Source organism: Cucumis sativus, chromosome 2, assembly GCF_000004075.3.
Source record: "Cucumis sativus cultivar 9930 chromosome 2, Cucumber_9930_V3, whole genome shotgun sequence".
In the NCBI taxonomy this organism is placed as follows: domain Eukaryota; kingdom Viridiplantae; phylum Streptophyta; class Magnoliopsida; order Cucurbitales; family Cucurbitaceae; genus Cucumis; species Cucumis sativus.
Window position 1 is genome coordinate 11,460,245 of NC_026656.2, and position 25,386 is coordinate 11,485,630.

General features: G+C 39.9%; 2 protein-coding genes across 9 annotated transcripts in view; one reads left to right on the forward strand and one right to left on the reverse strand.

The window, feature by feature from the left end:
* Positions 1–18,630, forward strand: part of LOC101210198 — a 47,664-nt gene extending 29,034 nt beyond the window's left edge. Inside the window, exons 19-22 of one of the 8 annotated variants that reach the window (XR_004214656.1) lie at positions 16,685–16,739; positions 16,854–16,908; positions 17,988–18,181; positions 18,290–18,630. Coding sequence is in view for 3 of the 8 variants with exons in the window: in XM_011650889.2 (XP_011649191.2) it covers positions 16,685–16,739; positions 16,854–16,908; positions 17,988–18,019 (142 nt within the window). In the remaining 5 variants the exon portion in view is untranslated. Of the gene's footprint in view, positions 1–16,615; positions 16,740–16,853; positions 16,909–17,791; positions 17,912–17,987 lie in introns of those variants that run through there. The other 7 variants (XR_004214657.1, XR_004214658.1, XM_011650889.2 and 4 more) reach the window with 7 other exon arrangements.
* Positions 18,631–19,153: 523 nt separating this feature from the next.
* On the reverse strand, positions 19,154–24,690 carry LOC101217916 (ETO1-like protein 1). Its single transcript, XM_004145318.3, has 6 exons — positions 24,331–24,690; positions 23,795–23,996; positions 21,964–23,685; positions 20,876–21,167; positions 20,202–20,511; positions 19,154–19,665 (listed from the first exon to the last, which is right to left on the reverse strand). Exons 2-6 carry the CDS (start codon positions 23,920–23,922, stop codon positions 19,445–19,447), a joined length of 2,673 nt encoding a protein of 890 aa, XP_004145366.1. The 5' UTR covers positions 23,923–23,996; positions 24,331–24,690; the 3' UTR covers positions 19,154–19,444.
* Positions 24,691–25,386: the final 696 nt, after the last annotated feature.

A 25,386-nucleotide genomic window follows, 5' to 3' on the forward strand; every position in this document is an offset into this window, starting at 1 on the left:
TGTGATGCAATTATAACAGTGCAATCATACAGTCATTAACTATCTTACTATTGGCTGTTATTTCTGTTTTTAACCGTTCTTTGTTAGTAGCTGTTTTATCTGTTAGTAGCTGTTATTTCCGTTTTCAACTGTTCTTTGTTAGTAGCTGTTTCTTCTGTTAATAGCTGTTAGTAGCTGTTATTTCCGTTTTCTTCAAACTAATCAGTTACAATAACTGATTAGTTACACTCAACCAACACTCACAGCTATAAATAATCATTCTCCTATTGAGAATGGCAGAATAGAATTCTTGAATAAAAGAGAGGATCCAAATCCCAGCTTTGAATTACATCAAAGTGGTATCAGAGCAGCCCCGACTCTTGGACGGATGGCTGGCCGGAGAGGAAACAACCCAGCCACGGGGGACGACCGTGCGCAAGAAGAGACGGAGGACACCGCCGCCCTCTCACCAAGGACATCAACGGTTCGCTTGCTGGCCGTCGAGGACTCCTTGGGAGATTTACACCGGAAGATAGATAGAGTCATGGACAACTTTGAACTATTGGCAAGAAGAATGGACGAATTACGGGCACCACCCCAGCTCGAAGCAGAAATGGCAGACGATGGTGAGATCAACAACAGGCGAAGACAACGTGGACGGGGAAACTTCAGAAATCTCCACAACCCACGATACGCTAACCGAGGAAGGGCTGATTTCAACCCACCACCACAATTCTACGCTGACGTCCATAATGAGCAAGAAGACGAATCTTCGAGCAGTGACGACCAGAACAACCCCTGGGACGCCTTAGACGAAAACAGAGAGGACAACACGGTAGGAGGTTCGGCACGCGGGCAGAGACTCATCATGACTTCAAGATGAAGGTTGACTTACCTTCATACAGTGGCAAGAGAGATATCGAATCCTTTTTGGATTGGCTAAAAAGTACTGAGAATTTTTTCAGTTACATGGACACCCCTGAACAGAAAAAGGTACGTCTCGTGGCCTTAAAACTCAAAGGGGGCGCATCAGCATGGTGGGAGCAACTGGAAGCCAACAGGCAAAGATGCAACAAACGACCCGTACGCTCATGGGAAAAAATGAAGAAACTATTAAAAGAACGATTCCTACCTCTGAATTATGAGCAGACCTTATACAACCAATATCATAATTGTCGTCAAGGCACCAGGACAGTCACCGAATACATAGAAGAGTTCCACCGATTAAGTGCCAGGACAAATGATGTAATTCAAAGCTGGAATTAATTTCTCTCTTTTATTCAAGAATCTATTCTATCATTCTCAATAGGAGAATGATGATTTATAGCTGTGAGTGTTGGTTGAGTGTAACTAATCAGTTGTTGTAACTGATTAGTTTGGCAATAACAGCTGCCAACAGCTTATTAACAGAAGAAAACAGCTATTAACAACAACAGTTGAAAACAGGAATAACAGCTACTAACAGACAAAAACAACTACTAACAAAGAATGGTTAAAACAGAAATAACAGCCAATAGTAAGATTTAATGACTGTACTGTTTATAATTGCATCATTCCATCCTCCCGAGATTGTACTCGACCACGAGTACATTAGTCAGCAAGTTGGAAGTCGTCTGGGGCATGATAGGGTTTCAAGTCTGCAATATTGAATACTGAATGGATGTTCATGTCTGGGGGAAGTTCGACCTTAAAAGCATTATCTCCATATTTTTCTGTAATGCGAAATGGGCCGATCTGTCTATCCTTCAGTTTGTTGTACGTTCCAGTGGGGAATCTGTTTTTTCTTAGGTGTACCATTACCAAGGCCCCTTTGGAGAAAACAGTTTGCCTCCTCTTTTTGTCTGCTGCTTTCTTATAGGAATTAGTGGATTGGACAAGGTGGTCATGAACTTCCTTGTGTAGTTTCTCGATATCCTCTGCCATGGTTTCAGCCTCTTTGTGACTTTCTACAGTAACAGGGAGGGATGCGAGGTCAAATGTCAACCTCGGTCGTCTAGTGTACACGACTTCAAAGGGGCATTTGTCAGTCGATCGGTTCTTCATGTTGTTGAAGGCAAACTCTGCTTGTGCGAGGGACAAATCCCACTGTTTAGGTTTAGAGCCACTGAGGCAGCGTATCAAGTTACCCAGTGTTCTGTTTGTTACCTCAGTCTGTCCGTCGGTCTGAGGGTGAGCTGTTGTGCTATACTTCAGCGTTGTATCAAACTTTCTCCACAGTGTCTTCCAGAAATGGCTTAGGAACTTAACATCCCTATCGGAGACGATGGTTTTTGTAATTTAGAATTCAGAAACGTATATGTCTTATTCTCATTGAGTCAAAGCAATGTTACATATTTATATAGAGAATAAACTAAACCCTAGAGACTAAGTAAAATTACAATAAAGGACATATATATATATATATATCATAAACACTCCCCCTCAAGCTGGAGCAAATATGTCGATCATGCCCAGCTTGTTGCACAGATAGCTTATCCTTGTTCCATTTAAAGCTTTAGTTAGAATATCTCCCAATTGTTCTCCGGTCTTCACATATCCTGTGGACACCAACCCATCTTGGATTTTCTCACGAATGAAGTGACAATCCACCTCAATATGTTTAGTTCTTTCATGAAATACTGGATTAGATGCAATATGAAGTGCAGCTTGATTATCACACCATAATTTAGCTGGCACGGTAATACTGAAGCCTATCTCAGATAATAGTTGGTGAATCCATACTATTTCACACACAGATTGTGCCATAGCTCTATATTCTGACTCAGCACTCGAACGAGAAACAACATTTTGTTTCTTACTCTTCCATGAAACTAAGTTTCCACCTACAAAAACACAATATCCAGAAGTCGATCTCCTATCCTCACGAGACCCCGCCCAATCAGCATCAGAAAAACATTCAACTCTCGTATGTCCATGATCTTTGTATAGGATCCCACGTCCAGGAGCAGCTTTTAGATAACACAAAATCTGCTCTACTGCAGCCCAATGATCCACTGTAGGGGAAGACATGAATTGACTTACAACACTTACAGAATATGCAATGTCTGGTCGAGTCACTGTTAAGTAGTTCAACTTCCCAACTAATCTCCTATATCTCTCAGGATCTTTACATAATTCTCCTTCTTTAACAAGTTGCTGATTTGGCATCATTGGAGTGCCACTTGGTTTGGCGCCTAATTTTCCTGTTTCAGACAACAAATCAAGTACATATTTTCGTTGAGACAAATAAATACCTTTCTTGCTTCTCATCACTTCAATGCCCAAAAAATATTTCAATTGGCCCAAATCTTTTGTATAAAACTGACCCTGAAGGAAAGTTTTGAGAGACGAAATACCCAATGCATCATTTCCAGTAATAACAATATCATCAACATATACAACTAGTAGAACTATACCCTTCTCAGATCGGCGATAGAAAACTGAATGATCAGATGTACTCTTCTTCATACCAAAGCATACAAGGGCTTGACTAAACTTACCAAACCACGCACGAGGACTCTGTTTCAAACCATACAGAGATTTTCGAAGGCGACATACTTTATCACTCTCCCCCTGAGCAACAAACCCTGGTGGTTGTTCCATATAAACTTCCTCTTGAAGATCACCGTGAAGAAAAGCATTCTTAATGTCAAGTTGATGCAACGACCATTTATTGGTAGCAGCCATGGAAAGAAATAGGCGAATGGAAGTTAACTTGGCAACCGGAGAGAATGTATCTGAATAATCAGTGCCATAGATTTGAGCATAACCTTTGGCAACAAGGCGAGCCTTTAAACGAGCCACTGTTCCATCAGGATTCATCTTGACAGCAAACACCCATTTACAACCAATGGCCTTCTTTCCTGCAGGACGAGATACCAAATCCCAAGTACCATTATCATCTAAAGCAGTCATCTCCTCAATCATTGCATTTTGCCAGCCAGGATGAGACAAAGCTTCATGAACAGAGTTAGGAATAGATGTGGACTCAAGAGACGTAATAAACGCATATGTGGAGGGAGATAACTGGTGATAGGAAATAAAGGAAGAAACGGGGTAAGTACACTTGCGTTTACCTTTGCGAAGAGCAATGGGAAGATCATCACTTGGCGCTGGATCACATGATGAAGGAAGCATTGATGGAGGACATGAGTCTGAAGGTTGTGGTGGAGGTCGTCGGGAGTAGACTTGAGAAATCAACGGGCGGGAAGGAGGCACATCAGTAGACAAGGATGGTGTGGGAGAGGTAACCTCATATATAAAAAGATTGTCATCCTCCCCCTGACACAAACTCGATGGTGATGAAGTAAAGGGTGTATCTTCAAAAAAGACAACATCAGGCGAAACCAGATACCTTTTAAGGGTAGGACAATAACAACGATAACCCTTTTGAACACGTGAATAACCCAAGAAGATACACTTCAAGGATTTGGGATCTAACTTAGTATGATGAGGACGAACGTCACGAACAAAACAGACACAACCAAATATCTTAGGAGCAATAGGAAACAAATGCTTGGTAGGAAAAAGAACACGATAGGGAATCTCACCATTAAGAACAGAGGAAGGCATTCTATTAATCAAAAAACAAGCTGTAGAGACAGCATCAACCCAAAAGATTTTTGAAACATGCATTTGAAACGATAAAGCACGGGCAGTTTCAAGTAAATGCCTATTTTTCCGCTCTGCAACACCATTTTGAGATGGAGTGTCAGCACAGGAAGATTGATGAATAATGCCATTTTCACACAAGTAAGAGCCAAGAGAATGAGAAAAATATTCACCCGCATTATCAGTACGCAAAGTTTTGATAGAGACATTAAATTGGTTTTTTATTTCAGTATGAAAGGCACAAAAATGAGATAATAACTCAGAACGATTTTTCATTAAATATAACCAAGTTAGACGAGAATGATCGTCAACAAAAGTAACAAAATAACGAAAGCCTGTTTGAGATACAACTGGACACGGACCCCAAATATCAGAATGAACTAACTCAAATGGAGCAATTGCTCGTTTATCGACTCGAGGACTCGAACTAAGACGATGAAATTTCGCAAATTGACACGAATCACAATTTAAAGAGGACAAAGACCTAAATTCTGGATAAAGTTTCTTCAACACAAACAAAGATGGATGACCTAAACGACAATGGACTTCAAAAGGAGAGGGAACGACAGGACACGCCACAGCTTGCGATACTTGATGATCAAAGAAATAAAGGCCTCCTGACTCATATCCTCTACCAATAATCTTCTTCGTCACACGATCCTGAAACAAGCAATAACCAGAAAAGAACATGACAACACAATTTAGGTCATGAGTAAGTTGACTAGTAGAAATTAAATTAAAGGATAAGTTAGGCAAATGTAACACAGAAGAGAGAGAAAAGGATGGGGTAAGGTGAATAGTGCCAGAGCCAAGAACAGAAGATGTGGAGCCATCGGCCAATGTAACAGATGGGAAAGGGGCAGGGGACAACGGTCTAGAAAATAGGTGAGAATTACCTGTCATATGAGCTGTGGCACCAGAGTCTATGACCCATTTGGTAGATGATGTAAGAAGACACTTTATATTACCTGGGGCAACAGTGGATGCAATCGGAGTAGAGGAAGATGACGCTTGTAATGACTCTTGGTAATTCTGAAACTTAGCAAACTCATCTGCAGAAATAGTAACTGACGCCTCTGGTATATCGCATGTGGAGGCTATCTGAGCATGTTGAGATCGTTGACTATTCTTATATAGCAATTTCCGACAATCACGTTTCATATGGCCTGGCTTACGACAGTAGTTACAAACAATCTCTACAGACTCTGGTTTTCGATGATCAGTACTATTCCTCTGAGGTGCCCGAGGGTTATTGTTCTTGCTAAAGAGAGCACTACTGGGTTGAGGAATAGACACACTAGTCGGAGAGCTTTCAATGCGAAGGACTCGAGTGAAGGCATCATCTAATGATGGAATCTTGGAGTCAGAGAGAATCTGTGTCTTTGCCATTCCAAATTCAGGTAAGAGTCCATTCAGAAAAATCATAACAGCCATCTTCTCTCGTTGAACTTGTTGAACTTTAACATCAGGACTAAAAGGTAACAACAAGCCCAGCTCGGCAATGATCTTCTTAAGCCGCATAAAGTAGCTGGTGACAGACTCAGCTTTCTGTTCCGCACGAAAAAATTGCATACAAACTTCAAACATTCTATGCACTTGCTCTTTACCTGAGTATAGAAAATCCAAAAATTCCAAAAGTTCTTTAACAGACTCACAGTGATCAACCAATCCAATTATCTCACTCTCAATTGAATTCTTGATCTGAAGATATAAACGGGCATCATCACGAAGCCAATCCTTCTTCTGCTTTGCATCTTTTGGGGGATCTTCAGTCATATGATCATCCATATCAGTACTTCTCAAATAAAATAAAATTGTCCGACGCCAATCGTAATAATTGGATCCATTTAACTTATGTTCTGTGATCTTAGAGGCCAAGGGAATAACGTTGGAGACTACCAAATTTTTTATGTCGGCCATATTGAAGTCACACGTTGATTGTAGTCCACTCGAACAAAGAGAAAATCAATCCAAACAGCTGCAAAATTGGAAAAAGACACAAAACCAATCGTGTAACCTTCGGTTTTCGTCAAACCCGAATGTTATTTGATAGACCCAATGGTACAGACTGGCAGGAAACAATGGTTCGAGACAAGCCCAGAAGACAGAAGACAAATCGGACTTCTCACGCGCTCTCACGCGCCGGCGCGTGGGTGAAGGTGACGATGATTCCGGCGGCGCGTGAAGGTCACGCGCGGTGTTTTCCGGCGATCGGCGAAGACAGACTTGGGCGGACGGAGGTGGTGCTTCTTATGGTATGGGCGCGTGTCGACAAATGGTCACCGGAAGGTAACCCAAACTCCAAACCTAATGGAGGTTGACAAATGGTCACCGGAAGGTAACCCAAACTCCAAACCTAATGGAGGTTGACAAATGGTCACCGGAAGGTAACCCAAACTCCAAACCTAATGGAGGGCTCTGATACCATGTAATTTAGAATTCAGAAACGTATATGTCTTATTCTCATTGAGTCAAAGCAATGTTACATATTTATATAGAGAATAAACTAAACCCTAGAGACTAAGTAAAATTACAATAAAGGACATATGTATATATATATATCATAACAGTTTTAGGTACTCCATGTAATCGGGTGATCTCCTTGAAGAATAGGTTAGCTATGTATACAGCATCATTTGTTCTCTTGCAGGCGATGAAGTGAGCCATTTTGCTGAATCGGTCAACAACCACCATGACTGAATCATGGTTTCTTTGAGTTTTGGGGAGTCCGAGTACAAAGTCGATTGAGAGGTCTTCCCAGATTGATTGTGGAATCGGCAGCGGGGTATATAACCCTGCATTAGTTCGAGAGCCCTTGGCCCGTTGACAAACAGAACATCTCTTCACAAAGTTATTGGAGTCTCTTCTTAGTTGTGGCCAGTAGTACCGTATGGAGATCGTGTCAAAGGTCTTGCTTGCCCGAAATGTCCGGCTAATCCGTTGGAATGAGCTTCCTTTATTAAGGCTTCCCGCAGAGAAGTGTGGGGTATGCATAATTGGTCTCCCTTGAAGAGGAATCCTTCTAGGATGTGGTATCCTTCAGCCCTTAGGTGATTGGAGCATTTATGCCAGATGTCTGCGAAGTCAGCATCTCTTTCGTATAGTTCTGGCAGGTGCTCGAAAGCAATTATTTCTGAGGAGAGAAGTGTGAGCAGGGAGCCTTTTCTACTCAGTGCGTCAGCCACCTTGTTCTCTTTTCCAGCCTGGTGTTTGATAACAAAATCGAATCTCTGTAGATAAGATATCCAACGGGCATGCATCCGGCTGATATTCTTTTGAGATTGAAGATATTTCAGGGAGAAATGATCTGTTAAGAGAACAAACTCTTTGGAGAGCAAGTAGTGTTCCCACTGCTTGAGAGCTCGAACTAAGGCATATAATTCTTGCTCGTATGTGCTCCATGCTTGTCGTGCGGTGCTCAATTTCTCACTGAGGTATTCAATCGGGTGACCTCGTTGGGATAAGACTGCCCCAATTCCCGTGCCACAGGCGTCTACTGCTACTTCGAAAGGAGAAGAGAAATCTGGCAGCTGCAGAACAGGGCTGGAAGCTAACCTTTTCTTTATTTCTTCGAAGCTCTCTTGTTGGAATGAAGTCCACTTAAAGTTTCCCTTCTTTAAGCAGTCGGTCAGTGGTGCGCAGATGGAGCTGAAGTTCTTTATAAACTTTCTGTAGAAAGAAGCCAGTCCTAGGAAGGCTTGAACTTCTTTGACAGTGGTTGGAGCTAACCACTCTCGTATTGCTTCAACCTTTCTTGGTTCCATGCTTACTTCTCCTTTCTTGATTATAAAACCAAGAAATGTAATTTCAGACTTCAAGAACTCACACTTCTTTTGATTTATGTATAGTTCCTTTTCTGTCAAAACTTGAAACAACTTCTTAAGGTGGAGCAGGTGTTCGTCGTTCCCACTGCTGTACACCAATATATCATCGAAATAGACCACAATGAATTTGTTGAGGAAGGGGTGCAGTACCTGATTCATTAGCCTCATGAAGGTACTGGGAGCATTGGATAGGCCGAAGGGCATTACCATCCATTCAAACAGTCCTTCATTCGTCTTGAAGGCAGTCTTCCATTCATCACCTGGTCGGATACGTATTTGATGGTATCCACTCCTTAGGTCAATTTTCGAGAAGATGGTGGCCTTGCCGAGTTGATCCAGGAGGTCTCCAACTCTTGGGATAGGGAATCTGTATTTTACTGTGATTCGGTTAATGGCTCGGCTATCTACACACATCCTCCAACTTCCATCCTTCTTGGGGGTGAGGAGAGCTGGGACAGCACAAGGGCTGAGGCTTGGCTTAATATGCCCTTTCTTGAGTAGATCTTCGATATGTTCATGGAGCGCTGCATACTCTTTAGGGGTCATTCTGTAATGAGCCAGGTTTGGCAGTGATGCTCCGGGGATCAGATCGATATGGTGCTGAATGTCTCGAAGAGGTGGCAGTCCGTCAGGTTCTTTCTTGAGGTGTGGGAACTCCTCAAAAAGTTGTTGTAATTGTGGTTCCAACTCTTCAGCCTGTTCTTCATTGGAGCTGCCCGTCATCACAAGGGCTAAAATATCTTGCTTTCTTTCTTTTAAGAGAGTTTTGCCACTGCACGTTGTGAATAGCTGACCCCTTGTCTTACTGTTCTCCTCGTTCTTTTTGGTCAAGGGCAGTAGAGTTATCCGTTTACCCATCCAGTGGAATTCGTACGTGTTTTCTCTCCCCTTATGCAAGGTTTGAGTGTCGTGTTGCCATGGTCTGCCTAGGAGGACATGGCATACGTCCATGTCGATTACATCGCATACGATCTGATCCTTGTAGCTGCTGCCGATAGAAAGGGGAACCGTACATACTTCGCTAACTGTGGATTCATTCCCTTTCTTGACCCATCCTATCTTGTACGGGTTTGGATGTGGCTGAACCTTCAAGTTCAGGTTGGAGACTATCTTCTTGGTTATAAAGTTTTCACTGCTACCTCCGTCGATAATAACATCGCATACCTTCCCATTAATGGTGCACCTTGTCTTGAAAAGACTGTGGCGTTGTGGGTTTTTTTCTTCCTTGGGAGCAATGAGTACTCTATGGATAACACAAGAGATCCTATCTCCTTCATCGGCTTCAATTTCTTCTGCTTCCTCCTCTGGTTCTGACTCACCCTCGCCAGGTAAGTTATCTTCTTCTTCAGCTAAGGCAATTGTTTTTCTTTGAGGGCAAGAATTTGATAAGTGACCTGGTTGTCCGCATCTGAAGCACTTGCCCAATGATGGGCGAGTGTAATTATTCTGGTTCTTGCTTCTGTTGATCATCTCTGCCTTCTTTTCATATGTTGCAGCCTGAGAGTCGGGTTCTTTTCCTTTTCCATAAGCTGGTGCCATCGGCTGATCATTCGACTTGTTCGCATAGTTTGTCTTCTTGTTTGTTGGTTCCCATGTTCTTCGATTCATGGTGTTGGTCTTTAGAGCTATCATCTCTTCTACTGTTTCGGCCAATGAAATTGCTTCAGATAGGAAACGAAGAGGCTGTAATCTTACTTTTTCTTTAATATCAAAACGCAGACCCCCCACAAATCTGGCTATTTGATGCTGCTCGTTCTCACTTAGATTTGTCCTGGCACTTAATCGGTGGAACTCTTCTATGTATTCGGTGACTGTCCTGGTACCTTGACGACAATTCTGATATTGGTTGTATAAAGTCTGCTCATAATTCGGGGGCAGGAATCGTTCTTTTAATAGTTTCTTCATTTTTTCCCAAGAGCGTACGGGTCGTTTGTTGTATCTTTGCCTGTTGGCTTCCAGTTGTTCCCACCATGCTGATGCGCCCCCTTTGAGTTTCAAGGCCACGAGACGTACCTTTTTCTGTTCAGGGGTGTCCATGTAACTGAAAAAGTTCTCAGTACTTTTCAGCCAATCCAAAAAGGATTCGATATCTCTCTTGCCACTATATGAAGGTAAGTCAACCTTCATCTTGAAGTCATGATGAGTTTCTGCCCGCGTGCCGAATCTCCTGCCGTGTTGTCCTCTCTGTGTTTCGTCTAAGGCGTCCCAGGGGTTGTTCTGGTCGTCACTGCTCGAAGATTCGTCTTCTTGCTCATTATGGACGTCGGCGTAGAATTGTGGTGGTGGGTTGAGATCAGCCCTTCCTCGATTAGCGTATCGTGGATTGTGGAGGTTTCTGAAATTTCCCCGTCCACGTTGCCTACGTCTGTTGTTGAACTCCCCATCGTCTGCCATTTCTGCTTCGAGCTGCGGTGGTGCCCGTAACTCGTCCATCCTTCTTGCCAAAAGTTCAAAGTTATCCATTACTCTGTCTATCTTTCGGTGTAAATCTCCCAAGGAGTCCTCGACGGCCAGCAAGCGAACCGTTGATGTCCTTGGTGAGAGGGCGGCGGTGTCTTCCGCTTCTTCTTGCACACGGTTGTCCCCCGTGGCTGGGTTGTTTCCTCTTCGGCAAGCCATCCGTCCAAGAATCGGGGCTGCTCTGATACCACTTTGATGTAATTCAAAGCTGGAATTAATTTCTTGATTTTATTCAAGAATCTATTCTATCATTCTCAATAGGAGAATGATGATTTATAGCTGTGAGTGTTGGTTGAGTGTAACTAATCAGTTGTTGTAACTGATTAGTTTGGCAATAACAGCTGCCAACAGCTTATTAACAGAAGAAAACAGCTATTAACAACAACAGTTGAAAACAGGAATAACAGCTACTAACAGACAAAAACAACTACTAACAAAGAATGGTTAAAACAGAAATAACAGCCAATAGTAAGATTTAATGACTGTACTGTTTATAATTGCATCAACAAATCTAAGTGAGAACGAGCAGCATCAAATAGCCAAATTTGTGGGGGGTCTGCGCTTTGATATTAAAGAAAAAGTAAGATTACAGCCTCTCCGTTTCCTATCTGAAGCAATTTCATTGACCAAAACAGTAGAAGAGATGATAGCTCTAAAGACCAACACCATGAATCGAAGAACAACATGGGAACCAACACCAATCAAGAAGACAAGCTATGCGAGCAAGTCAAATGATCAGCCGATGGCACCAACCTATGGAAAAGGAAAAGAAGCCGACTCTCAGACTGCAACATATGAAAAGAAGGCAGAGATAGTCAACAGAAGCAAGAACCAAAAGAATTACACTCGCCCATCATTGGGCAAATGCTTCAGGTGCGGACAACCAGGTCACTTATCAAATTCTTGCCCTCAAAGAAAAACAATTGCCTTAGCTGAGGAAGAAGACAACTTACCTGGTGAGGATGAGTCAGAACCAGGAGAGGAAACGGAAGAAATTGAGGCCGATGAAGGAGATAGAATCTCTTGTGTTATCCATAGAGTACTCATTGCTCCCAAGGAAGAAAAGAGCCCACAACGCCACAGTCTTTTCAAGACAAGGTGCACTATTAATGGAAAGGTATGCGATGTTATTATTGATGGAGGTAGCAGTGAAAACTTTATAGCAAAGAAGATAGTCTCCAACCTGAACTTGAAGGTTCAGCCACATCCAAACCCCTACAAGATAGGATGGGTAAAGAAAGGGAATGAGTCCACAGTTAATGAGGTATGTACGGGCCCCCTTTCTATCGGAAGCAGCTACAAGGATCAGATCGTATGCGATGTAATCGACATGGATGTATGCCATGTCCTCCTAGGCAGACCGTGGCAGCACGACACTCAAACCTTGCATAAGGGGATAGAAAATGATGTAATTCAAAGCTGGAATTAATTTCTCTCTTTTATTCAAGAATTCTATTCTACCATTCTCAATAGGAGAATGATTATTTATAGCTGTGAGTGTTGGTTGAGTGTAACTAATCAGTTATTGTAACTGATTAGTTTGAAGAAAACGGAAATAACAGCTACCAACAGCTATTAACAGAAGAAACAGCTACTAACAAAGAACAGTTGAAAACGGAAATAACAGCTACTAACAGATAAAACAGCTACTAACAAAGAACGGTTGAAAACAGAAATAACAGCCAATAGTAAGATAGTTAGTGACTGTATGATTGCACTGTTATAATTGCATCAGAAAACACATACGAATTCCACTGGATGGGTAAACGGATAACTCTGCTGCCTTTGACCAAAAAAAACGAGGAGAACAGTAAGACAAGGGGCCAACTATTCACAACGTGCAGTGGCAAAACTCTTCTAAAAGAAAGAAAGCAGGATATTTTAGCCCTTGTGATGACAGACAGCTCTAATGGAGAACGGGCTGGGGAGTTGGAGCCACAATTACAACAACTTTTCGAGGAGTTCCCACACCTCAAGAAAGAACCTGACGGACTGCCACCTCTTCGAGACATTCAGCACCATATAGATCTGATCCCCGGAGCATCATTGCCAAACCTAGCTCATTACAGGATGACCCCTCAAGAGTATGCAGCTCTCCATGAACATATCGAAGATCTACTCAAGAAAGGGCATATTAAGCCAAGCCTCAGTCCTTGTGCTGTCCCAGCTCTCCTCACCCCCAAAAAGGATGGAAGTTGGAGAATGTGTGTAGATAGCCGAGCCATTAACCGAATCACAGTAAAATACAGATTCCCTATCCCAAGAGTTGGAGACCTCTTGGATCAACTCGGCAAGGCCACCATCTTCTCGAAGATTGACCTAAGGAGTGGATACCATCAAATACGTATCCGACCAGGTGATGAATGGAAGACTGCCTTCAAGACGAATGAAGGGCTGTTTCGAATGGATGGTAATGCCCTTCGGCCTATCCAATGCTCCCAGTACCTTCATGAGGTTAATGAATCAGGTACTGCACCCCTTCCTCAACAAATTCATTGTGGTTTATTTTCGATGATATATTGGTGTACAGCAGTGGGAACGACGAACACTTGCTCCACCTTAAAAAGTTGTTTCAAGTATTGACAGAAAAGGAACTATACATCAATCAAAAGAAATGTGAATTCTTGAAGTCTGAAATTACATTTCTTGGTTTTATAATCAAGAAAGGAGAGGTAAGCATGGAACCAAGAAAGGTTGAAGCAATACGAGAGTGGTTGGCTCCAACCACTGTCAAAGAAGTTCAAGCCTTCCTAGGACTGGCTTCTTTCTATAGAAAATTTATAAGGAACTTCAGCTCCATCTGCACACCACTGACCGACTGCTTAAAGAAGGGGAACTTTAAGTGGACTTCATTCCAACAGGAGAGCTTCGAAGAAATAAAAAAAAGGTTAGCTTCTAGCCCTGTTCTGCAACTGCCAGATTTCTCTTCTCCTTTCGAAGTAGCAGTAGACGCCTGTGGCACAGGAATTGGGGCAGTCTTATCCCAACGAGGTCACCCGATTGAATACCTCAGTGAGAAATTGAGCACCGCACGACAAACATGGAGCACATACGAGCAAGAACTATATGCCTTAGTTCGAGCTCTCAAGCAGTGGGAACATTACTTGCTCTCCAAAGAGTTTGTTCTCTTGACAGATCATTTATCCCTGAAATATCTTCAGTCTCAAAAAAATATCAGTCGAATGCATGTCCGTTGGATCTCTTATTTACAGAGATTCGATTTTGTTACCAAACACCAGGCTGGAAAAGAGAATAAGGTGGCTGACGCACTGAGTAGAAAAGGCTCCCTACTCACACTCCTCTCCTCAGAAATAATTGCTTTCAAGCACCTGCCAGAACTATACGAAAGAGATGCTGACTTCGCAGACATCTGGCATAAATGCTCCAATCACTTAAGGGCTGAAGGATACCACATCCTAGAGGGATTTCTCTTCAAGGGAGACCAATTATGCATACCACACACTTCCCTGCGGGAAGCCTTAATAAAGGAAGCTCACTCTAACGGGTTAGCCGGACATTTCGGGCAAGATAAGACCTTTGAAACAATCTCCATACGGTACTACTGGCCACAGTTAAGGAAAGACTCCAATAACTTTGTGAAGAGATGTTCCGTTTGTCAACGGGCCAAGGGCTCCCGAACTAATGCAGGGTTATATACCCCACTACCGATTCCACAATCAATCTGGGAAGATCTCTCAATTGACTTTGTACTCGGGCTCCCCAAGACTCAAAGAAACCATGATTCAGTCATGGTGGTTGTTGACCGATTAAGCAAGATGGCTCACTTCATCGCTTGCAAGAGAACGAATGATGTTGTATACATAGCTAACCTATTCTTCAAGGAGATCACCCGATTACATGGAGTACCTAAGACCATAGTCTCCGATAGGGATGTAAAATTCCTAAGCCATTTCTGGAAGACCCTGTGGAGAAAGTTTGATACAACGCTGAAATATAACACAACAGCTCACCCTCAGACCGACGGACAGACTGAAGTAACCAACAGAACACTGGGTAACTTGATACGCTGTCTCAGTGGCTCTAAACCTAAACAGTGGGATTTGTCCCTCACACAAGCAGAGTTTGCCTTCAACAACATGAAGAACCGATCGACTGACAAATGCCCCTTTGAAGTCGTATACACTAAACGACCGAGGTTAACATTTGACCTCGCATCTCTCCCTGTTACTGTGGAAAGTCACAAAGAAGCCGAAACCATGGCAGAGGATATCGAAAAACTACACAAGGAAGTTCATGACCACCTCATCCAATCCACTAATTCCTATAAGAAAGCAGCTGACAAAAAGAGGAGACAAACTGTTTTCTCCAAAGGGGACTTAGTAATGGTACACCTAAGAAAAAACAGATTCCCCACTGGAACGTACAACAAGCTGAAGGATAAACAGATCGGCCCATTTCGCATTACAGAAAAATATGGAGATAATGCTTTTAAGGTCGAACTTCCCCCAGATATGCACATCCATTCGGTATTCAATATCGCAGACTTGAAGCCCTATCATGCCCCAGACGACTTCCAGCTTGCCGACTAATGTACTCGTGGTCGAGTACAATCTCGGGAGGATGGAATGATGCAATTATAACAGTGCAATCATACAGTCATTAACTATCTTACTATTGGCTGTTATTTCTGTTTTTAACCGTTCTTTGTTAGTAGCTGTTTTATCTGTTAGTAGCTGTTATTTCCGTTTTCAACTGTTCTTTGTTAGTAGCTGTTTCTTCTGTTAATAGCTGTTAGTAGCTGTTATTTCCGTTTTCTTCAAACTAATCAGTTACAATAACTGATTAGTTACACTCAACCAACACTCACAGCTATAAATAATCATTCTCCTATTGAGAATGGCAGAATAGAATTCTTGAATAAAAGAGAGGATCCAAATCCCAGCTTTGAATTACATCAGATTGGTTTAGTTCACTTTGGTCCAATTTGGTTTATTTTCAATTATATGGCAATTCTGCTTTTGAAAAAAAAATTATGGGTCTTTGTTCTGTCTTCTTCAAATCAGTCTTCTCCAAATCAGTCTTCTTCAAATCAGTTGTTTGAGTTTTGTTTATGTTTAAATCTCTTTACGAGGATTGTAATAAGAATTTAGAGACAAGTATATTTCTTATTCATGTTGAGTCAGAGTAAAGTTATATATATAGAGTAAAGTTATATATATAGAGAGAATAAATAAACTGTAGACTGTATGTACAATTATGATAAAGGACATATATTTAAATATATATCATAACAAGGATCTTTATTTCGGGCCATAAGTTTTTGTTTCATTCTTCGAAGGTTTGTGTTTCTTAGAAGTTCTTTTTTCGTTCTACATAGGTTTTTAGTTCTATCCCAGATCTGTTAATTTGATTCGAAAGTTTTCTTCATAAACTGAAGTTCTCTATTCTACCACCATGAGTATAAGGGAGGGTGTTAAGAGGAAGTTAGGGTTTATGGATTATTATTATTTTCCACTAGTGGTTCCTGTGAGGTCTATTTATTCCCCTATGTAAAAGACCATTATGTAGTGAGAAATGCTAGCATAACAAATTTTCAAATAGGGCGCTAGTTTTGTAAGATGAAAACTTAACTATGTTATTTCTGACAATTTTCCAAATGTATGGTCCCTGTTATTAGGTTCTATAATCTCGCTTTGGATATAGGTCAATTGAAGTATTTTCTTAGTTACTCAAGTTTTATGTTACTTGATTGGATCCTATATCCATTTAATTTGTATTCTTTCCCCTTTTTACTTTTGAAGCATGATCTTAAACCCTACGTGAAACATTTTATATGAGCTGCGTATTACTTTTACACCAACACTCAACAGAGCTCAAACTGGAGACAATGTGGGATTTTTTCTTTTTCAACTTGGTATAGCAGAGGTTGGCTTTCATCCATGAAGGAACGTGAATAATTTAACAAAGGGAATGTGACAGATACTTTGATCATTCTAGATTTAATACTAATTTGTTACTCATAATTTTACTGTGTATCAGGTTTCCAAATGTTTGGGCTCTACGATTGGTCCGCAATCTACTACAATGGAATCCAGTGAGTTTTTGGTGTGGAAGTACGAAGGTTTTGTTTTCATTAAATATTTTTTATTGGAAGCACTCATCTTGAACAATGTTCTAAAAGGCTTAAGCCTTTTTCTCTTGAAGAGGTGAGGTATAAGCTTCAAGGGGTATGAGGTGTAAGCCTAAAGTATTGATCATATAGTCATATAGAAGTATAAAAAGGGGGTAAAAAAATCAATGTTCAATGGTCACTACTCAATCTTTTTATATTTTAAGAGAATGGAGCAAATAAATACTATTATTCTAATCATTACATGAGTGGGGACGTTAAACCTTGGTGTGTTTTCATAATGTCATAAGCCTTATAAGCCTCATATTGTTCAAAGGATTAAAATATTGCATCAATAGCAAGAAACAGATCTGGCATATGGTGGTGGTGGTGTGGTATAAATTGGATCGAGGAAAAGAGTTCTCTTGGAAGTTGTTTATACTTTCAGAATCTTCCTCTCTAAATTACCTGTGAAAAAATTCCAGATAATGTTTTTTATGTTGAAAGTTTTGTCGTTGAATAATTATTGTATTTGGAGTGTGCTATCGTGAGACTTTGGCATTTTTATCCTTGGGCTTTTCCGAAGGCATTTAAGAAGACATGCATATGCAAATCTAGAATTTGATGTTCAAGCCAAAGAAATTGGGTTGTCATCGACAGGAAGCTATAGTTCCTGTATATTTTTTTTTCTTTTTGCTTTCTGGTGCCCTATCATATCGCGTAGTGTGCTGAGGCATTTTGGAAGAATCATGGGCCGGATTGTGTTCTTCGTAAATAGTTTCTTTTTTTCTTTTTGCTTCATGGTGTCCTATCATATCGCTGGAGTATTTCGTTAACTCAAATGTTTTGAAATGCATATGAATTGTAGGAGGACCGTTTAAATGTGAATGATGCTTTGCAACATACTTATTTCCACCCTTCTCCTAAAGGAGGATGAGTTTGCTGTTTGAGATTTGTTATACATAGACTAGTTATTCTTCCACCAAAGGTACCCCTTTTTCGACTGTCCCATATAATAGTGAATGTTGTTTTAGAATGTCTAATTCTCTCTTACGTGTTGGCAGGTTTTGATGCCGACAGTCAGAAGCTCAATTGATGCATTATTTTTTGTCTCTTGAGAATACGACATTCTTGTGAATAAGAGTACCTGAAGCATGCTGGATGGAGCTTAGAGGCCCATCTAGCGCCGATTACCGACTCTTCATGAGTAATCCAACAATACTGCAAACTGATGATGCTTACTTGACCAAGATTCGAGGTGTTCTTTTGACGTTGTACTAATATCTTATTTATGTAAAGTTTGTAATTTAATGATAATTACAAATGAGATGATTTTGAGTTCCGAACTTATTTGTGTTCATAACAGATAGACCCCCTCCCCCCAACGATAGGGGAAAGTCCTTTGATATGTTTGTATCATCCGCATAGTATTTTGGTGTGTTGAGGGCTTCTTCAATCTTTAGAAAGTTGGCACAACAATTATGGGGTTGGGATCGAACTTTCTGTTCTAAGGTGGAAGGTTGTGTAAATTACTCTTTTAAGTTCTTTTGTAGTTAACAATTAGGATCTAGATGTTTCTTTAATGATTGGATTGGAATTCCTTGTTATAGGTTGGTGCTTCTTTTGCGGGGATGTTCTTTTATATTTGTATATCCTTGATGTCTTAAAATAAATAAAGAGCTTGACTGAGTTTTGGATTTGTGAACATTGAATGTTGGAGAAAAAGTCTTGGCGACTTCAAATATTTCGTCGCTTTTGCTCCCATCTGTGCTTGGATAGGTAGTTCGGTGGGTTTCATCGAGTTTGCAAATAAAGCAAAATCTATCTGCAAGAGTAGTATGGTGTGTAAATAGAAAAACTTTATTGTTGATAAACTTTTTCTTACACGATAAACTCCAAGATTTGGAAGGAATGTATTCATCGTTTTGCATTGTATATATATATTTTTTGCTATATTTGTAATTATCCAATGCTATATTATTATATTTTCATTCTTTTTGTCGAAAAACATCTCCCACATGTCCCCTCTTTGATCAGAAGAACAGTTTATAGAACGAGTTGGTCACATGCTATCAGGATAGAAAAACTGGCTGAAGCTTAAACTGTTGGAGTTTTTGGAAAGGATTGAATCCTAGGGGAGGTTTTGTTGATACTGATTCAATTAACTTCATAATCTACAAACAAATTAGGCTCTAAAGATCGTTAGTAGTTGGGAAGGAGGGGGAAAGAGTAAACCCAAATTCTCTTTTCTTTCAAGAGTTGGAAATAATTAGATTTCTTCCCCACTGTTTGAAGCCGCTTTACATTGATTCATCAGAATACATTAAGAACACAGAACAGGAAACAGATGATTTTACATTAATTGATTATAATTACCAAAAATCTTACAAATATAAACTTACAAAACCTGAAATATGGGGGGAAAAATCTATGAAATGGTCGTTACATACACATGCTCTAGTATACATGGTGCTGATGATATTGCAACTTTGGCATTTTGTTTAAATCACCCCTTCTACCCTCATGGTTCCTGGCTGTTTACGCGGCTATGAAGCTCCAGCATTTCTTGATGGTTTGGGTCAACCGAAAGGGCAGCTCGACAATCCCGAAGAGCCCCCAATACATCATTAGTATGCTCGTGGAATGCCGCTCGTAGGTGTAGAAGATGAAGGTCTGCTTTGAATGCTATTGCTCTTGATAGTTCGGCAATCGCTTCGTCTACCTTGTGGCTATCCATCAACACTATTTCCATAGAAAAAAAATCCTTTAGTTTACAAACAAGAAATAGTGAATAAATTCAACTTAAAATTATTGGCTTGTTCAAACTGAAAGGGCCAACCGACTCAAACAATCCATCTAAAAAGTCAAAATCGATATTAATTATCAGTGACATGTCCTCGTTCCACGTTTGTGCCATATTGTGTCAACTTCTATTGTTGGGCTGGCTGTCCCTCAATTAATTATTATCAATTATCATCATGGTAGTCTAACATCGTGAAGTGATTAGATTGGTTAAAAACATGGGGAGTGTTTTGTCCAAGGAGTTCAAGAGGTTTGTGCGTCCCACAAGTTGAAACCATCAATTTTTGTCTTATTAAATCTTTAATAAGTGAGACGAAGACTTCATTTCCAAAACTTCACAATGTCATATTATTGTTAGGCATTATTCTCACAACAAATAATTTGTGCTTAATATGGCTTGAAATATAAGGCAAGTAGTAATCTCCTAATTCCAGGAAAAAAAAAGGTGGAGAGTAGAAAAAGAGAAATATGACTACCTGCAGCACGGTATCTGTATGGGTACACCCGAAGAGGGTCCAATTGAGTAACCATATCTAGATCTGATTTGGTCAAGTCACGGTCACCATACTCAGATCTCTTCTCGTATGCAGATGCATTATTGCGTGCTTTCTCAATTAGTTTGGTCATCTCCTCATATGCAGCGGCTTTATCATTTCTTAGATAATGAACCCGAGCAAGCCCTTGATGTGCTCGAGTGTGACGAATTTTGAGGGCATTAATGTAGCAATCAGCTGCTAAGTCTAGCTTCCCACAATCAACATAAACACTTCCCAGATTGTTTAGTGCCTGGAAAAAAAAAGGCCAGTTCCATGACTAGAGACAAATTTTCAATATAAGTCATAACTGAACGGCAAGCTGGCCTAAGCACAATAAGTAATAAATATTAAACGTTCATGCTAATGCTCCATATATATCTTTAGTCCTTCAGACTTATCATCAATATAGCATTTACCGAACGACAACCACGACGGTGAATTTTACATTACTGCATGAAATGTACGATCAAAAGCTAGAGATCTAAAGATGCAAAAACTTAGGTTAATTTCATCAGACATGTTATAGATTCATCTCAAATCAAGACATTCATTCTATCGACGATCATAGCAGTTGGAGTTCCATTCTGAAGGCCAAGGTGATGAGAAAACCATACCTGACCTTTGCGCAACCTATCCGAAGGGCACTTCAAAGCATCTTCTAGGAGGGAAATAACTGTAGAAGAACAAGACGGGTCTTGGCTTGAGTCAGCCAGTGCATAGGCCTTCAAAAAGAAAGCTTCAAAGGATCTCTTAATTTTAATTGATTCCTCAGCCTTTTGGAGCCCTTCCTCACAATGGCCTGTATCATACAGGATCCAACCCTCATAAACCAGCCTCTCGTGTTCGCTGGATGCATGTTGACGAGCTAATTGCAAACTTCGCATGGCAGCTTCAGGACAGTTCAACCTGACAAGTCAACGAAAGAAAACTTGAACACTAAAAAAAGAAAAAGACCGCCGGTTGGAAGAGATCAACTTCCCCACTTCTATTGCACATAACTGAGATGAGAGCCAGCACAGGAAGAATATGCAATGACATGAAAAAGTTTTAAAATAAGGGACTCTATTGTTGATTCTTTTATATTTATTCAGTTGAAGTACATAAGATATACTATGCAGACAGACTAAAGAATTTAAGCAATTAGAAGTAGGTAGTAATCCAGACTAAATCTCCAGTTCGTTTAGTGCTGATCCAGATTTCTCATTTCAGAATGACATGTCCAGCATAAATAATGTTCTCGAAATTTACAGTTATGATGTTAAAGTCTTTAATCAAGGCTGACCATATGCTGAATGTGCAAGAAAGTATATTCTCACGTTAATTTGAGAGGAGCAGCATGTATAAGTTTGAAATCAACAGCCCGAGTCCAGAGCTTACCTGTCTTGCCGTTGGTTATGCATTCAGAATGGATAGATTTTGTAATGAAGTTTACATGTTAGATGCTACTCATTTAGCAAATGCCCTTGTCTAAAATAATTAGCATATTTCCAACAATCTACCAAAGTCTATTTTGACTAGGTAAACAGTGATAGAAAAAACAATCTAATGCTCCGTGTACAAATAAAACAAATAAGTAATTACTTAATTAACTAAAAAAACAACAGTAATAATAAATGAAGAAAATATGTCCTCTAAAGCCTAGACACAAAACACACAAATAACAAAGAGAAAAAAAAGTCACAAGTCAAGGTTAATGGCATACCGTAGAAGAAGCAAGGACTGCCTGAAGTACAGAACACCTTTTGCCGCATCAGACTCGAGCATCTGGTAGATTACAGACAGAGACCCGATATCATCAACGGAAGACCATCTATCATACAATTGAATCCAACAATCTGCTGTTGTCCAATTACTAACATGCTCACGCACAAGAGTTCTGAGTTGTGATGCGGCTGCTTTCCCCTCAAACATCCGATAATCAGGAGAGAGAGTAAGAATAGCTTGAATGTCACAGATTGCCGCTTGATAATCTTCAAGAGCAAGGTAGAAGCAAAACCGGAGTTCCAAACATTCAAGTGCAAGTTTAAACCCAAGGATACGGTTGATTTCGGCAAGAGCTGCATGAACATCCTGTTTCCTCATTAAGGAAGCAGCTCGATACATATAGGGATAAGTCAGAGTTGGATCCAAATCAGTTGCTTTCTCAAGATCTGCCAATTTTTTATTGGCATCACAATATAATGATCTCTCCTGATACATCCACCCAAGTGGGACACCAGTAGAGATAACAGAGGTCAGACTGTCAGAGGACCATTGCTTGTTACCATTTATTTGGCTTAACCGAGCCAACCCAACAACAGAATAAATATGGCCTGCATTAAAAGCAGCCTCAAATAGACGTTTGGCTTCATCATACTCTTTCCTTAAGAGCCTTACACATCCCAATTGATGACAAGCAAAGAGTCTCTGCCTATCAGTTTCGGCAAATTCAACCAACCTTTCTAGGAAACAAGCCGTATTCTCTGATCGAGGATCGAGGTTTATGAAAACTTCACTTAATAAACAATAAAGGGAAAACGAGGCATGACCCACCATAATTGATCGTTGTTCTCTATTAGCATGCATAAATATATCCACCACGCGATGATCACTCAAGCAATCAGGAAGGTCATTAAGAAAAGTTTGCAGACATGATGCAGCAAGAATATGGCAACTTTCTTCAAGGGCATAGTCCATGAGCTCCACAGCATCTTCTCTAGTGGATGCAAGAGATGCTAGTTTTCTATCACAATCATCTTTGAGCCTTTCACAACAAAACTTATTTGCAAAAATCAATATTTCCAACAAAAGGTCTGGAGAAACTTCACCCAGGTTTCCTGTGTTGCTGAACTCCCTTATAGCCCTCATTCCCGATGGGGAAAGATTGTTTTCAGACAGATCAATTACCTCACGGTTTGATTCAGTGAAGCATCCATTAAGCATAGCATGAAAAGGAGCTGAGAGACCAGAAATTTTCTCCCTATCACAAACAATATCCTCATCATTAATTTTAAAAGTGACATGTTTCGATATTGGTTTCCCATCAGCTGCACAATTGTCGTAGGGATTTCCAGCATCAACCCCAGTATCTAGAGGGAATTGGGTAGAAATATCGACAGGTCCATACTCTTGTGCGCATTTTTCACAAGTTGCAAGTAAGTCAGTAATAATCTCTTCCCCTTGCTTTTCATATTTTAACCACGCTCCAAATATAAGCTTTTCGTGAACAATGCTAGCTTTCTGCCAAGCAGAGCGAAGACTTCTTCGCATAAGCTTAACCTCGCCAAGCCCCCTAAAGACCTGAAACTGAAGCAAATAGAGATTCGATCTCTCATGGGCAGGACATGACTCAAGTTCTTCATGAATTTGAGCTAAAACTTCTACATAATCAACAGGTTTGAAGTACGGCAGAATTGGTGGCTCAGGGACCTTGATAAGAGATTCTCTACAACAATTTAATCAACCCTAAGGAATTAAATTACGGTAAAAAAGATAATACTACAAAATATTAATAAAAGAGAGAGAAAAAAGAAACACAGAAGTATATATCTTACATGGACGAAGAAGAGGAGTGTAAGGAGAGTTTAGAAAGCTTCCCCCTTTCAACCTGGAGCCAAGCCTGCGGATAGAAAGCATTAAGCTGCGTTTCTTTACAGGACTCGGAAGGGAAGAAAGTCCTCATCGTACACAAGAGATCAACACGAGTTCCAGATCTCTAAAATTGCCAGATGGCTATCTTTCCCCAATCGAACTAACCTAACGAACACCAAAAAGAAAAAACACGGAAACATTAAAAAAAATAAAAAATTACAAACTAACGAAATCATCAGATCGCAAAAACCTAATCTGATCGGAAAATTCCATTCCCAAGTATACAACACAGGTTGTAAAGAATCTCTTCCAAAAAAAGTAAAATAAATAAAATAAAATCAATCAATCAAAATCCAATGAATTAAAACAACAATAAGAAAGAAAAGGAATAGGAATAGGAAATGAATGAGGGAAAAGAAGAGAAAAAACGAAGAGGCGGGGGGGAGATTAAGAATGTAGAAGAAGAAATGAAGAAAATAAGGGGTGGGTAAAAACAAACCAGAGATAAGGTAAGATCTGAGAAGGAGAAGCTGGTTGAAGAAACCGAGAAAAGGATCCATCCAACTCCTTCATAGATGGTAGGGAGAGGGGAAGAATTAGAAGTTGAGGTCTGGAATCGTGAAGATCAAATTGAAATTATTGAAATTATAATTATTGTGAGAGGAGAAGGAGAAAAGGAAGAAGAAGAAGAAGAAAAATGGAGTTTAAACATTTAATTTCCTTTTTCTTTTTCCTTTTTTGTGTTTGGTAAAAAGGAAAGTTGTCTTCTTTTTGTTTTCCTTTCTCACGTTCTTTCCGTTGGACTCTCCAGAAAGAAAGATTGCAGCCAACCACTGTTTTCGTTAAACCTTTTTTTTTCTTTTTTTCTTTTTTTCTTTTTTGTTAATATATATATATATATATTTCTCTACGCTGGAATGGAAATGTTCAACCCGACAAAGGCCACAAGGCTTGGGGAAAACGCTGTCGTTTCATATTGTATTCTGTTTCTTTTCCAATTTGGTCCTCTTCCTATGATTGTATTTTATATGAATCCCTATAATACATTGGGTACCAAACACATCCCTCTTTCACTCTCTAACTTATCCTTTTCTATTCATTTCATTTTTTTGAATTCAAAAATAGTAAAAATTAACCAACTATTTACATTAACATCCAAAATTTACTACATTGGCTGATTATACTATATTTAAAAATGTCTTATATGAATATTGTAATTTTAAATTTATGTACTAAAAAATGTCTTAATCTAATAATCTTTTCTTATAATGTTGTTTTATTTTGTATGCACTTTGTGAATTAAAAAACATTTGAAATTTATAGATGTACAGTTTTATAGATGAAAACAACTTGAATTTTCATTAATATAGCAAATCAATAACATATTTTCGATCCAGGTAACAAAATGAAATGCGCATGAAATTGGCATCTTGCCAAATCTAAACTATGTAGCCAAAGTAAACGATCTCAATTAATGACAAGACATTTCTTATGTTTTTCCTTTTGGGTTTTGCTTTCGAAATTGTTCTAATATAAATATTTTACCGTTTTGTTA

Coding starts and splice junctions, on each gene's coding strand:
- LOC101217916 (XM_004145318.3), bottom strand. CDS start 23,922: ATGAGGACTTTCTTCCCTTCCGAGTCCTGTAAAGAAACGCAGCTTAAT. Junction 21,168..21,963: donor CAGTCCTTGCTTCTTCTACG/GTATGCCATTAA, acceptor TTGACTTGTCAG/GTTGAACTGTCCTGAAGCTG. Junction 19,666..20,201: donor ATACAGATACCGTGCTGCAG/GTAGTCATATTT, acceptor CTATGGAAATAG/TGTTGATGGATAGCCACAAG.